Source organism: Coffea arabica, chromosome 7c (assembly GCF_036785885.1).
Source record: "Coffea arabica cultivar ET-39 chromosome 7c, Coffea Arabica ET-39 HiFi, whole genome shotgun sequence".
NCBI lineage: Eukaryota > Viridiplantae > Streptophyta > Magnoliopsida > Gentianales > Rubiaceae > Coffea > Coffea arabica.
Window position 1 is genome coordinate 8,655,547 of NC_092322.1, and position 15,398 is coordinate 8,670,944.

Genomic DNA, 15,398 nt, shown 5'->3' on the forward strand with positions numbered 1-15,398 from the left:
GGGGTCAACGCCCTGGAAAAGTAAAATCATACATCTTCGATTAATCATTGCTTAAAAGCCACCACCTAAGTGGGTGGGGTGCGAGACAAGGATTCAAATCTTGCTTCTCACCAAAAAATATCACATTTAAGTAATTTATTTCTAAAAAATTCAGACGAATGTGCTGTACACCCGTCTAATTCAATTCGGTGGTAATTCAGTCCCTCTGGATTATTCTTGGACCTCTTTAGATCCATCCATTCCCTCTTAGTGTAGGATAGAATAGATTTATCATTTTTCAAAAAAAAAAAAAAGATTAATCATTGCTTGGCTGATCCTTTTGGACGCAAACGATGCCGTTAAATTTTTTTTTTTTTTGGGGTAGTTCAATCAATACCCACAATTGTGGTGAGTTGGAATTCCCAAAATTGAAGAGAAAGAAAAGGAAAAAAAAAAAAAAAAAAGAACAGATGGAATTTGGCCTGATTATTTGTTGAATGTAAATTCTAGCTGAACGAGATAAAGACATAGCCAAGCTTGCAAGATGGAGCGATTCGTTCGCATTAGGGTCCAGGAATGGGTTCAATAAAGGTAGAAAATAGAACATGATCATTTTTTATATATGAATGCAATATCCAGTTACATATTTATACTAAGAGAGTACCAGCAAAATTAGACAAGAAGAAATTCAAAGACGTCCTGAAACGCAATACAGTACTCGAAAGGTAAATCCCCTCTGTTTATATTGGCCTATGTTCCCAGAAAGAGCACTCGAGAAAAGAAAAGGAGCTAAAACTCAGCTAAGAAGTAAGAACCTAGAGACCTGACCTGCCTACAGAATCATATCTTGATCCAATAGAATGTGATTGCAAGAAACCCGCATCCTGCAACCTGTTGCACTAAATTTAAAATCTGAACAATGTCAAAGGACTTGTTTGCGCAGAGTTTTACACTGACTGCGAACAACACGAGCTCTGGATCCTCATTAAATCAGTCATCGTCTCATCCAGTTATGACAATAAGAGGATGGAGCTGTAACAGTTCAACCCCGCCAAGAGACGGCTAAAAATTGTTGCAGTGACCACCTTGCCACAGCAAGCTTGAATATGCACTTTGGACTCATCAGACTCGATAGTGAGAGATGCAATAGGAGCTACCCCTCCTAAGTCAGTTAAATGTAGCAAAAACAGAAGGAAACAGAAAGGAAAAGTTCAAAAAGTTTGCCCCCTAAGAACTGCCCTTTGCACATGCTGACAGAAGAGCAATCCACGCCCTTCGCTTTTCTGATCCGGGTATCGGAGCAGCTTCTTTTTTCTTTCCTTTTTTTTTTTTGGTTATAAGGTATCAGAGCAGTCTCATATTATACAGGATGATCCGATGTACCCTTGGTGATCATGACTTCAGAAGACCTGCAAGAAACATACCAAGTTCAGTTGTTGAAATTCACATGATTATGTTTGACGACTTGACAAAGTAATCCAGGTCATAAGTCCCACATAAATGGTTTAATATCGGGGTTAATAAACTTGGAAGGCTAACACACAGCCCTCAAATTTTAGTCTAGGGCCAAGACATAATGAACAATATCACAAGGAGGGCAGATATTTAACTATTTGGTCCCAATTTTGAGACATAACATTGCAGCCCCTCTTTAGCACATCAGGACCTGCCCAATCATTGAACCCGTGACAAAAGCTCTGCCTAAATTAGGCGGCCTCTAATTTGAACCAACTGGAGGTCGCCTGCTGAGAACTACAAGCAGTACCATCCGAATAGCCATTCAGATTAAAGAAATGAGAAGTTTATGAGTCAGTTTAAGCGGATGAGTCCAGATATTATTTACTGGAAAACAAAAAGAAAATAATGTTGAAGTTGGTATAGCAGTTAAAGATCTCTATCAGGTGTCATGAATCCTTATGGTCAAAATAACATGAATTTGACTGACCATGTGATTCGTGAAAAATGAAACTATCAGGAAGTAAAGGACTAAGCATTTATAATTTTGTCGAAAGCCACTTTACACAATCTGTTAATATTGATCATTGAACTCAACCAAAATATAAGCACAGTATAGACCTCTCAGCACATTGCCTTGGTGATAGCCTGTCGTTTGTAGGATTTAATACTGCAAAAAGTACCTCAGCAAAATAAACCTACAGAATGAAGACCATATGGAACAGATTTGGAAAAGACCAGAAAACCAAATAGATCCGAAGTAGCACAGTTATTTAAAGAAAGTAATTGGTTACAAAAACAATTGCTAACTGTCTATTCGCATGTTGGTTTCAAACTCTTCAGAACTCAATTTCTCAGAATTCAAGCTGCAATAGAACCAGTACCTCTTGAATGCAGGGAAGTTAACTTGCAAGGTCAGATTTGAAGCCTGCTACCTGGGTACCTTAGTCCTCCATGTCAAGAATTACCTGCATACCACTGTGGAATTAGGAGACAGAAGAAAAAGATAAGAAATGAAATGAAAAATTAGATGGATGTCTCATGACAAGGTTATCTTGTTTATGTATGAAAAATTCTGATAACAGGACTATAAGAAAAAGGTCAATGGTGATAGTATCTGTTTTCTTGCTCTACAGAAACGAAAACTAAAGAGTTGCCAGTTTCTTGAACCAAACAAAATTTGTACTACCTCCAAAGCTCGCACAAGTGGTAAAGTTAATTTTCTTGGGGTCTCAACTGTCAACACCAGCTGGCAAATATACAGGCAACAAATTCCAAACTTTAAGCAACTTTTATCATTTTTAGGCAGAGTCAGAAACTGGTTGGCCAATTTCCCTCTTCTTTACCACCACCATAGTACCACCTCGCTTGGCCCAAGCCCACTACTCTCCACCAAAACAAACAAAAAAAAAATCTCAAACCTCTCTCTAGCCTATCCAAGCTCTCCAGCCCTACTCACGCAGACAAACACAGTTAATTCTTTGCAGAAAATTCATTTGTTTGCCTGTACAGAATGTTTGTACAGGAGCATATACAAATACTTGGATACTATGATAATTCATTGTATCCCTCACATATCATGCCATGATAAGCACAAAATGTTCTTTACTGATCTGATTTTGAATTGCTGACCTTAGCATATTATTAAAATTCAGGTAAAAGATTTTTAGTTGGCCGATTGGTATTGATGCTCATCATTTATAAGTTGATGTTCTTTAGCAAAGAGAAAGCTTGAAGTGGCAGACCATAAAGAAAAATAGAGACTTTTATCCAGTTTTTGGGGGGAGGGGGGGTGGGGGTGGACTTTATTTATAGCTTTTCCATACTAAGAAATCAATTTTCCTTTCTAATTTGCACAAGCTTCAAAAACCAAAGCTACTGGTAGTCCTGAAGGGGATGGCATCCTCTTATAATAGTTAGCAGAAAACATGTCCAAAGCACATTTTCTGTGACCCTCCACTTGAAAAAGACCTAAAATTACATATGCTTGTTGAGAAACGTAGACCAAAAACACAAGACTTTAATCAATCGCCCTAAAATATAGAAACTATTGAGCAAGTTTTTTTACTGACTTGACATATCAACCAACCAAATATTGAATGACAGAGATGAGTTTCACAACATTTAATATGGATCTCTGAGAACTAAGGATGCTTGAGACATGTAACTGCTATAAGCCTTCACAAAATTATCTATTAAAAAACTCAAAAAAAAAAAAAAAAAATTGACAGAGATTCACATAAATCTGCTACAGGATAAGAAGCACTTGCTTGAGACTAGCATCTTATTTCAAGCCATCATGCAGTACAACTGCATAATTAGTCAATCTACTCACATCCAGTTAATTACCCAGTAAGGCTCAACAATGAGGCACAATCTAGAGGGGAGAACAATTATCTCTTTTGCAGAGACGTTCCCCAAAAGTACAATATCAGAACAAGATGCCATTTACATATGCCCAGAAGGTGATCAACAATAGGACAAAACTGATTTAGGTGTCTGTGATGCATATGCATTGAATCATAATTCATATACTGCTAGCAAAGATTTGAGACCTAGAGCATGTTATTGAATCCACCACAAATCTGTTGAATAAAGGTAGCAGCTAAGATATAAAGAGTGGTCTATGATCCACTAAGGATGAGTCATTTTGGACAAGATTTTCAAGGCACTACCCACTACAACAATTGTTAACTAAATTAACTTGATATACTAAGCTAGATCTATAATAAACTTCTAGTTTCCAAGTGCGTTTGAAGTGCCGGAGACGAATATACCAAATTCAAAGATAATCAGTTGTCTGGGCCACACTTAGCACCTGGAAAACGTAATGAAAAAAACATTGAATCAGATGATTCTTCACAAATGGGAATTTGAGTGCTTACTCGACTCACATAGCACCTAAAATGTGCAAGACTGCATCCAGAAAGCCAGCCATCAGAGCAGGAAACTAATATTATGTAACTGTCCAGGTAAATTACCAGAGCTCACCTATACGGAGGGAACTGCAGTCCTGGTTGGTAGCCATAAGTAGGTGGTAGCTGATACATGGGGTTTCCAACGTACAAGCTCCTGGGACTTTGAGTTTGTGGACCTCTGAAATAGGGTGCTGCAGACCTTATGTGCCCTAAAGCAAAAGAAAAATGTCTGCATATAACTCTTGACTACAGCAATTTGAAAGAAAGATTAATCCAAGAAGGCAGCAGGAGAAAGGAAGCATCCATCACTTTTCTAGATTAGATATTTATTGAATAGTTCTCCCTAAAGAAAAAACTCTTACAAGAAGATGGTAGCTAATCTTTTGTATTTTCTCCACAAGAGAGTCACAAAAAGAGGATATCACCCTAAAGAATGAAAATAACCAGCACATTGCTAAAGTTCTCCCAACATAAATATAAGAGATATCATGTGGAAATAGAAATTTGATGACAGAATATCACAACAGAAAACCTTTTGCACTATCTATATACTTGTTCGTGGATTTATTTACTACTTTTTGGTTGGCATCATCCTTCCCTAACTTGAAAGTAACCGTCTCTTTTTGACAATCACCGGCTGTGGATTATTGGCAAGTGACCACCAAGCTATCAATGCATTCCCAAGCAAAATTTCACCAGTTGCTTCAAGAGACCTCACAAACAATCTTAGCTTAGTTGCTAGTGAACCCATTTTATAGGAACAATTAGACGAAGCATTTAGATAGATTAGTGAAGTCCATCCAAAATTAGCAGAGGAAAGTTTTACATACAGGTGTCAGTTTTTGTTTATCTTCACAAACAATCAACTTATATCACAGGTAAAAGAAAGTACCGGAAGGCAAAATCCGCATTGGTCGTCCTAGTGAAGCCAAATTACAATTAGCCCTCCGACCATCAATGACTGGATTTGGATTTGAACAAGCTCTCTTTGCAGCTTCAGGGTCACGAAACGTTACCTAACTTCCAATGAATTGACAACCAATTATTATATAATATATAGAAAATCAATTGATAAATAAGATTTGCCAAAGCAGAAGTAAAGGAATGAAAGTGATGAAGAGTAATTAACTACAATTAGGCTCTAACATCATGTACTGTAATAATCGAAACATATATTCCATCACCGCCAAATAATTTAACAATATGTTAACTTTTTTTTGAATTAAAAATCCAAACTTTCTCTTTTCAATGCTGAGACAATATTTGATGAGTTTTATATGTGCAACATAGGCAACTTTTGATTGTAGCTTAAGGTGTCACATGACTTCATGCAAGTTGCAACAAAGTCTGGCAACACATCACAAATTTCATATACATGACACTTTGCATGTTTTATATAGAAAAAAGCATATAAGTATTTATCTCTCATGTTCCCCACCACCTCCTTAAAGACCAAACACTAAATTATTTGGACAAGCCTCACATAGTCTACCTTTCATTCATTAAACTCTTGTAGGGTTAAACAGCTGAGTAAAAAACAAAGCAATCTTTAGTGCCGCCAAAATTAAAATCAATAAAAAATAACTAAAAACCAACAATTCATATGGTAGCCCAAGAAGAATCACTTACAAAACCATAGCCTTTGGAACGACCAGTATTCTTATCAGAGATGACAACAGCTTCAAGAATCTCCCCATACGGCTCAAAATACCGGCGAAGAGCATCACTCTTAGTTTCCCAAGCCAACCCTCCAACAAATATCTTGGTATAAGTTGTATCCCCAAAGGGTTGTTGTGGTTGCGGTGGTGGTTGTTGTGGACCCATGAATTGCATGCCTGGTACCACCTGAGGATTAGCCATTAAAAACCCAGTTTTGAGCTAAAAAAGATTGGATTTTTATGATGCCCAGAGGGTTGATCAGCGAAAGAAATAGGATATATAGAGCAAAACCTGCAAAACCCTTGTAAAACCCTAGAGATTGAAGGATTATAGGAGGGTTTTGGTGGGTCAAACTCAAAACTGAAAAGGTGGGAAAACAGGAGCGGGGAGGAAGCAAGGGTTCGTGCCAGAACAGTGAGGGGTACGCGTATGTTATGCGGGAGAACCTTCCAGTGGAATAAAAATGAAATAAACTACAATGATTAATGACTATTATTGCATTATAATATTCAAAAGCATTATTCATGTTTATCAAGGAGAAATAGAGAGTTTTTTTTTTCTTTTTTTTTTTATTTTTGTTTTGTTTGTTTCTTTTCTTCTTCATACTTTTCTTCTATTTTTCTTTCACCAGAGAACGGTGTGTCAGGATTTCGAAATTTATTGTTTGACTTGCATGAAAATTATATACTGTTACTTGGCGTACAAGGTTTCTTGTTTGCTAGAATTACTGGTTTGCATCTACAATCCATAATAAATCTACCGGAAACATTTTATTATTGGAAGTTTTGCGTTCCAAAGTTTTATGGTTAGTTAAATGTTGACTAAATTTATATAATTTTTTTAGTGTTAGTTGAGTTATCATTGCAAATAATCTATAAATGAAGACTTTTTTTTTTCTATGATTATATTACAATACAAATTGACGTGACAAGTCATTATTGTATTTTAGTTATCACAGAATAAAAATAATAGGATGATTCTACAATACCTTTAAAGTGCCATAGCTTAAGTTTAAATTCACGTTAAATGGTATTTTAGACTCTTGGATTATAACGATTTCCATCGTTGCAGAGTAAAAATCACACTGCTTTCTTCATTGAAAAATACAGATTGAGAGAACAATAACCTTAGTGATTGACCATAGATCATTCCTAATTGTTCAAGATACATTTTTATTGGTACTGTTTAATAAACGGATTAATTATTTTGCTTGATAACATGCATTCAAAGAATTTATGAAGAATTATTAGCATATGTTTTTTTTCCCCCCATTTTCTTAATGGCTAAGGGAATGCAATTCTTGATTCAGTGACAAATGGACGACACCAGGGGACCCAGGATATGCAAAGTCCACACCCCACAGAGAGTTCAAACCATCATGATAGCGATGTTTTAATTCATCAATATGTTCTTCCTTACCATGTCGACTTGCGTATAACTTTTGTCCAGAATTTGTCAATAAACTTGAAAATTGTGTATATCTTGAACTTGATTTTTAGTCAAGCAAAAGAAGAAACAAAATTTTTTTAATTGGCCAAAGCTCGTATTTATATAGTTGGTGTTCTAAAAACTTTAACGAGGTGAGCAGAAAATGAGGTTAACGAGTCAATAAAAACTGCAAATTTGTTTAATCTTCTTTAATTAAATCGGTTAACTTAAGGAAATGCTAGCGAGTGTATGGAGCTTGACTGGAACGTCCAGTAATTAACTTGCTCATATTAATCAAATGTATGTATGTATGTATGTATGTATTAAGACTAATTCTGCCATAGGAGGAGACGTAGTCCAGTAATGCCAGCTGCGAAAACAGCCTCCAGAAGATAAAGATGAGGAAATTGTGTCTGTCTGTTGATTCACGAAAGCGACTAAGAATGACCTTTGAACGGCACCGTAGGAGACTGGGCGTGGGTCTGTCTGCTTCATCATTTAGATTATGCATTAATAACAAGAACAAGAACTCCGAGATGATAAAGAAAGTGTCACACTTGATCTACCACCACCTGTGAGGAAATGAGTTGGATATAATTATACACTATCAAAGGAAACTGCAAAAACATTGACGAAATTGACCGACCAACTCCGCCCCCTAACCCCACCACACACACCCAAAAAAAAACAAAAACAATATGGTATTCCAATACCAAATGATGATGTATAAAATTAAAAGTGAATTCTGAAATTAAGTTAATTCTTCTCACTATTAGTGTTCGAATTTTGGGTTTGATAGTTAGAAATGGAGAGGAATGGGAGGCAAAAAAAAGTCTCGTACTAAAAAAAATTAAGAGTTGGTTTGGAGTTGCGATACCTTTGGTTGCAAAGCACTTTTGAGTGCCAAAAATAATTTTTTGGAGGCGTTTGGTGAATATAATCTCATAAAATTAGGGGCGAACCTTCTCGTCACTCCTAATGATAAATAACTCCAAAATGATAAAGAAAGTGTCACATTTGATCTACCACCACCTGTGAGGAAATGAGTTGGATATAATTATACACTATCAAAGGAAACTGCAAAAACATTGACGAATTGACCGACCAACTCCGCCCCCTAACCCCACCACACACACCCAAAAAAAAACAAAAACAATGGTATTCCAATACCAATTGATGTATAATATTAAAAGTGCTAATTCTGAAATTAGGCATACTTAATTCCCTTCACTGTTAGGTTCATGACTCGAATCTTAAATCTATTAGTTAGAGATAGAAATGATCGCGGGAAGGGCGGGAGGTAAAAAAAAAAAAAAAAATCATACACTAAAAGAATTAAAAATAAGGATGTTGAGGTATGAAGTTTTGGTTTGTCAAAACATAAATATCAACAATACTCTGGCTATAACGAAGTAAAATGAAACTGAAAATGAGTTTTGAATTTACTACTGCTTCTATCCTGGATAAACTTTGGCGTGATTTGAAGTAGTCTAATAAAGAAAATTGTAAATGAAAATAATAAATTTCATAAGCAGAAAAAAAAAAAAAGTATATCGTCCAAGAATGGGATCGATGTGTCTCGTATCTCTGATGGGCTCCATTTTGGGCTTTAATTTGGTGACTTTGAAGAGGTCTGTGGAAATATGGGCCTCCGTCCGCCTCTCTGTCTTTCTTTTCATTTTTTAACACGAGCCATGTATGCAGCGACAAGGAACAAACCAAAGCCTGCTATCTTATACTATTAGATCCAAAGATTGATTTCGTTTAACTCCTCTAAGACTATTGGGAATGTTAAACTATGTCAATTATTGAGCGCATTTTAATATATCTTTAATCATCCATTTGCCCCTGAATATACATAACAATGTGTGAATGGTACACTTACATCAAATTGGCCCCTTAATAGAGTAAAAGATTATCGTATCCAACTCTAGCCTTTTCACCAAGGGCGAAATTAAATGGCTGAATTTAGATAATCAAGCAGTCTGTCACAATTTTTGAAGACTCCGATTTCACAAGTCAAAAGTCACAAGTAGTGCATTAACTAACCATTAGAGTTGGTTTAATGGTTAGGAGAGGGCTCTTAAAGTGCCTTTCATTGTCAAATTCAGGATTCGAATTCTGGACGTGACAGTTGAATGTAGGAAGGTTGTATAGATGGGTGGGAGGGTTAAAATAAAAAATTGGAGGTAGGTAGTACATTATCTGTATAACTTGCCAAACCTTTGTACTTCGAGTTGGTACAGGGAAAGGGTTCCAAATTGATTGGCCGGTGATCCCAATCTTTGGACCGAATTTGATGTTGAATGGGCAACTACAACCCACATGGAAACATTTGAACAAGCAATCAGCCCATTAAGTAACCGGGACATTGGAGGATGCCCTTTATTATAGCCCCAAACGCTAGGTTGTCTCTATTGAATTTTGAAGCCATCTTTTTTTTTTTTTTGAAGCCATCTTTGTAGTTGGGAGTTAAAGCCGAATATGCTGAAACTTAATTTTGCCATTAAAAAAAAATAGATGGCAGTTGGGAGTTAAATCCGAATATACTGAAACTTAATTTTGCCATTAAAAAAAATAAAATTTGATCTATGAAGAAGTGAAATGGTTTCATTATTATTGGTGAGCGGTTTCATTATCACTAGACCTTTTGTGGCATTTCCACTATGAGGAAGAATATTTAGGGTGCATTTAATAAAATTGAAGTTTGAAAATTAAAATGTGCTAAATTACTGAATTGTTAGATATTAAATCTGATACATTTGAGCGCATATCGCATCAAGTGATAAATAAATAGTTTATCACTTATTTTTTGAGTAAGCTTTATATAAGAAATTGATTGCCACTTAATTAATTCAAATGTTCTATTTTTTATTATCAAACGTGTCTAAGCATGCTAAGATTTGAATCCATTAATCTTAAAGTATTAGATTATCAAACACGGCCTGAGCAGAGCATGTGACATTATGGCCAGCCACGGATTTAAGGGGGGGCTGGTGGGGGCTTAAGCCCCCCCCCCCCCCCCCCCCCCCCCCCACGAATTTTTTTTTTTAATCCTACAGGTTACTTTATATTGAAAGAGATAGTCAGAACATGGAGTTTTTACATCAATGATGTTGTGTTCTGGGTCATTTCAATCACATGCTTATTACTGGCAACCAGAAGTTGAGGTGGAACATGGAGTTTTTAACACCTATGCTATGCCACTACTTGAAATTTCTCACTGATTAAGGTAATTGTACTCCTTAAATTTTTTTTTCAAATAAAAGTTAAAATTTATTAAGTCACTTGAAAATAAGTATAAGATGGAGCAGAACATAAATGTTACCTCCCGATTCTAATGAAGTTCAAAATTTTTTATTTATTTATCTTCAATTCAAATGTTTTGGTTAAATACCATTTATATGCATTACAAGCATGAGTTGGTTTGTTTATGTGATAATCAATCTATAAAGGGCAAATTCCACTTTACCCCCCTGTGGTTTAGCGTTTTTTCACATAACCCCTCTATGGTTTCAAAAGCTATACATAACCCCCTTATGGTTTGGATTAAAGTGTCAAAGTAACGAAAATAGTCACTCGTAACGGCGTCATCTAAAATGTCAAAAATACCCTTATGTAAGGCTGAAATTTATGTATTAACCAAGGGGGGTTATGTGTATATTTTGAAAATCATAAGGGGGTTATATGGTAAAGTATTAAACCATAAGGGGGTTATATGGTAAAATATAAAAATCATAGGGGGTTAATGTGTCATGTATTTATAAGGGTAATTTCGACATTTTTAGAAGTTCCGTTACGAGGGACTATTTCCGTTACTTTGACACTTTAATCCAAACCATGAGGGGGTTATGTATAGCTTTTGAAACCATAGGGGGGTTATGTAAAAAAAGGGTAAACCACAGGGGGGTAAAATATAATTTACCCATCTATAAATCACCATCGCACTGTGGTTGATTTTTTTAGATAAATTTTCTAAATCATTTAGGCTGAATAATTGTTTAGGCCTCTATTGCCGAACAAGTTATTCTTTGCCAAAGTTGATCCACCACAGGTATTAAGACAAGCAAAGAATATAATGTGGGGTACTCACTGATGGCGCCACCACCAAAGTTGAAAAGGCTCAATGCTCAACAATATCAGAATCTGAATTACAAAATAATTAGAAGCCTAATAGCTTTTTCTATTGAGAAACAAATTATGTTCTAGCTAAGAAGCAAAATCCAACAGAGTTAGTGCGGGTGCGTTAAGACCAAATCAACTACCAATACTTCAAGTGTTAATCAATAACAAATTTTTGGGTATGTATAATTATATGTTTTTATTATTTTTATAATTATTGATTCTAAATTTTACTTATTAAATATATTTATTTCGTCACAAAAAAAAAATTTTAATACACTTCAGCCCCCCCAAAAATAAATTTCTGGCTCCGTCCCTGATTATGGCAAAGTACTTTCATACTTGTGGTGGTGTTCATTAATTTCGTTTCGGTTGTCCTCGACCCTCTCTGGTCTCTCATGGCGTGCTGGACGCCGTCTTCCCACCAACACCTATGCACCGAACTATTGACAGTCAGTTCCAACTCCATCATCTGTATGTGATAATCACTATCAAAGATAACTACGCCACAGAATTGAAAAACATCATTGTTTTTGGTCATCAAATCATAGTTACACTGTGCCCGTTATAGGTTAGACGAGATTGTGTGCAGTGAAATCATGTTCTAATGCATGCATATATAGGGCGATGCAAAATGATAGTGAGGTTTGTTTAAGTAAGTTGGCACTAAATGAATTCTTTTTGGAGGTAAAAAAATATCTTCATGTCATTAAATTCTCTTGAATGCTGAACTAATCAAGCAATTACAGGCAGACTAAAATAATGCACGATGTACTTAGCTTCAAGGAAAGGTGCAGGTCATTGTTCACTGAGATTTCCATGCCCATCCCTTTCTTGTTTCTCATGATGAAATTGCCTAGTTACCTTGAATTGGTATGGTTTCATGGACAAGGACTTCAGCCCACCGTTCATGAATAGACTAAGATGTAAGGCCAACAACAATAAATTGTTTGTTGAATTTTGCGAAGCGGTATCGATTTTCTCCCCAAGTAGTTTAAAAGAAGCGACTCCTAGGAGTTTAACAAACTTTTGTCTTTGTTTATCTAGGATTCATTCCTTCGTGGTTTATAAGTGCGAAGGTTAACTAGCTCAAAGTACAATCAAGTTAATTTAAATTTCAGAGACTTAAATACTTGCATAATGATATCTTGGGTAATTAGCGTTTAGCGGAGAATAAACACATTTGGTTGACAATAAAAGAAAATTATGGGTTGAAGGGCATGTGGGTAATTAGTCCTCTTTTATTATAAATTTTTGGTCTAACAAAGTTTTTTTTTTTTTTCAAAATTTTCAAAAAATTAGTTGTCTGCACATGACACTACGTGCGGGTTTCGGTAGTAATTGGTAAAATTAGTTAATGGGACTAAATATGTTTAGGAATTGAGACATTTAAAATTGTATTTGTTTCCATCCAGACATTTTTGGACATTAGGAACTAGAACTACTCATGTCCTAAATATTCGGAATCGTAACTACAATTTTCTCATTCAAAATATCACATTTTTTTTTTATTATCTACCATATATGAAAAAGGATTGCTTTCTTGAAAAAGAAATTATACACGTTACCATACTAAGCAGTCTCTAATGGGATTTTGGTTTCTTATGCATCATCTCACACATTGAAGAATAATCAAAATTACTATTTCCAAGGACCTTTTTTTGTGAACCCAATTAAAGTAGAATTTGTGTTATTTCCTGGAATTATTTATGCTCTTCTCTTCTTTGGTAGAAAAGGGTTTAGATGGATTCGGTTCCAATCGCCACCATGAATTGCTTATAGAAGTTTTTATAAATCACTCACCAACACAGTACCCATATCAATTGCGAGATTCGAATAACACCATACTCACATCAACTGCCAGATCTCAACACATAATTTTTTGTGAAAAAAGTGATCTGTCCTTACCAATTGAACCAATTTGTAATAGTAAATTATTTCCTTACTCTGATTTTAGAGCAGTCGATCGCAAGTTTGACAGACGCAATTCTGGACTGGCGCCAGCCGTCAATAATTGAAACCATTAGTGACTTCCACACACAGCTGCTGTATCCGTTAGATATCCACTTTGACTATATGATTTAAAGTCAATAGCTGAATAAATCAGCTAGAATTCAATACACACTGAGCAAGTAAGCAGGGCTTGATTGGGCGACTCTCCTTGACCATTTCCGCGTATTTGGGCAATTTCAGTAGAAAATTTGTGCAGAATATAAATTATCTATAGCAACTTGCACTTATTGTGGCAGGACTCAGTCAAATCTTCGTCACTTCATGGTATATGACCTTACAAACTTCGTGGGAAACCATATGAAAATGTTTGAAATACAATAAAGAAACATGCATTCATTACCAGCCAAAAAAAAAAACAAAAACGCACACACAAATTAATTAACGTACATCTTGGGTATTTTCAATTTTGATTACACATGCAAGATTTCCTAAATTGTCAAAAAAATTCAGCAAACAAACTTCGGGTTGCTTGTTGCATATATTTTTACTGACTGCTCAACAAATTTCTGCATAGACAACATACACTTAAACAACTAGTTCACTAAAGGACGGCTGAAAAGGTGAAAAAAAGGTTTGCCTCACATTAGAAAAAAAAAAAAAACCACCCATTTGGATTATTATTGTATGAAGTTTTTATAGAAAAATGTACTTTGATATATGTAAAATAATAATATGATTACGAAATATATTCACGAAAAATACAAAAAAAAATTCTTGAACGAAAATGGCAATACGAACTAGGCTATGCATATGGTAGTAGGCTAAATTTGACATATGGTAGTAGGTAAGTTTGCTTTGAGTCCACCACTCCATCTCAATTATAGTATGCTTGGGATGGATACATATGGTAGTAGGTAAGATTGTGCCAGTGCAAAATATTGACATTTCAGGGACAAAAATTGGCTTAAGCCAAGACGAGGAAACCACCGCCCAGTAGCGGAGTCGTGTATTTGTAACCATCATCGGACCATACGAATGCACTACACATTCGTATGCATATTTTAGAAGAGCCACTTATTGTGGCAAATGATGGGAGATAAGGTTCGAAACCTTGACCTCATACCCTCTCAAGCTTGGGCTTGATTGTGTGTTTGTGTATATAGTTGGTTGAGCATTTGCTCACTTTTTGTAAACCTCACATCCTCAGTGAAATATCGATATTATCGTTTCAGAAAAGAAAAAGAAAAAGGGCACAAAGTTGGAGAATTTGTGTGGTGGTTAAATTTGTATTGTTGACAATTTTCAGTGTCTAATGAGTCAACTAGTTCAAACCACACAAGATACCAAAGTAAATTAAAAAAAAAAGAAGAAAAGATTGACTTTGACGTTGGGTTGTTGAACTGGGATTGTTCATGTCCCCTTACCAAGTTAGAGTCGTTCCAAAACCTTGGTCTTGCTCATTGTGATTATGACTCAGCTAAATTCCATGTATAAGTATTTATATATACTAACAAATACTGATAGGATTAGAGTCATAATATTCCTTTATGTACTAAACAAAAGTTTAGTGTGACTGCTGTTACATAGCTCAAATTCACTGATTTAAGTATAAAACAATTAAGGCAACTTATTATCAGGTTGTCCAATTGGATTGAAGGGAAAACAAAAATCGAAACATTATCAAAATCCATTTTCCAAGTTAAACAATAATATTATTCTATTACTTTTCACTTTCTTGCACAACCCCTCCTCCACCATGATATGCCGGGCAACTCCCCGCCACCAAAATTACACTCTCCTTTCCCAGGCCAGCAGCGTTAACCCGCCTCCTTTGTCTCTACTGAATCGCTTATTCCCTCTTTTGTCAGATTCGGATTAATTAGA

At 35.6% G+C, this 15,398-nt stretch overlaps 1 protein-coding gene across 13 annotated transcripts; it reads right to left on the reverse strand.

Annotated features, from left to right (window-relative positions):
• Positions 1 to 571: 571 nt before the first annotated feature.
• Positions 572 to 6,483, reverse strand: LOC113699192 (uncharacterized). Of its 13 annotated transcripts, none has more exons than XM_072057588.1 (7): positions 6,303 to 6,483; positions 5,982 to 6,197; positions 5,245 to 5,368; positions 4,426 to 4,561; positions 4,320 to 4,350; positions 2,319 to 2,402; positions 572 to 1,388 (listed from the first exon to the last, which is right to left on the reverse strand). In XM_072057588.1, exons 2-6 carry the CDS (start codon positions 6,183 to 6,185, stop codon positions 2,379 to 2,381), a joined length of 519 nt encoding a protein of 172 aa, XP_071913689.1. In that variant the 5' UTR covers positions 6,186 to 6,197; positions 6,303 to 6,483; the 3' UTR covers positions 572 to 1,388; positions 2,319 to 2,378. The 13 variants fall into 13 exon arrangements, with proteins under 13 accessions (XP_071913689.1, XP_071913687.1, XP_027075155.1 ...); XM_072057586.1 differs by adding an exon at positions 2,056 to 2,132 and having other exon boundaries at positions 4,212 to 4,350; positions 5,982 to 6,483; XM_027219354.2 differs by adding an exon at positions 2,056 to 2,132 and having other exon boundaries at positions 5,982 to 6,482.
• Between the last annotated feature and the right edge of the window lie 8,915 nt (positions 6,484 to 15,398).

Coding starts and splice junctions, on each gene's coding strand:
- LOC113699192 (XM_072057587.1), bottom strand. CDS start 6,212: ATGGCTAATCCTCAGGTGGTACCAGGCATGCAATTCATGGGTCCACAA. Junction 5,369..5,981: donor GTTCCAAAGGCTATGGTTTT/GTAAGTGATTCT, acceptor ATTGGAAGTTAG/GTAACGTTTCGTGACCCTGA. Junction 4,562..5,244: donor AATGCGGATTTTGCCTTCCG/GTACTTTCTTTT, acceptor CTTTTGCTTTAG/GGCACATAAGGTCTGCAGCA.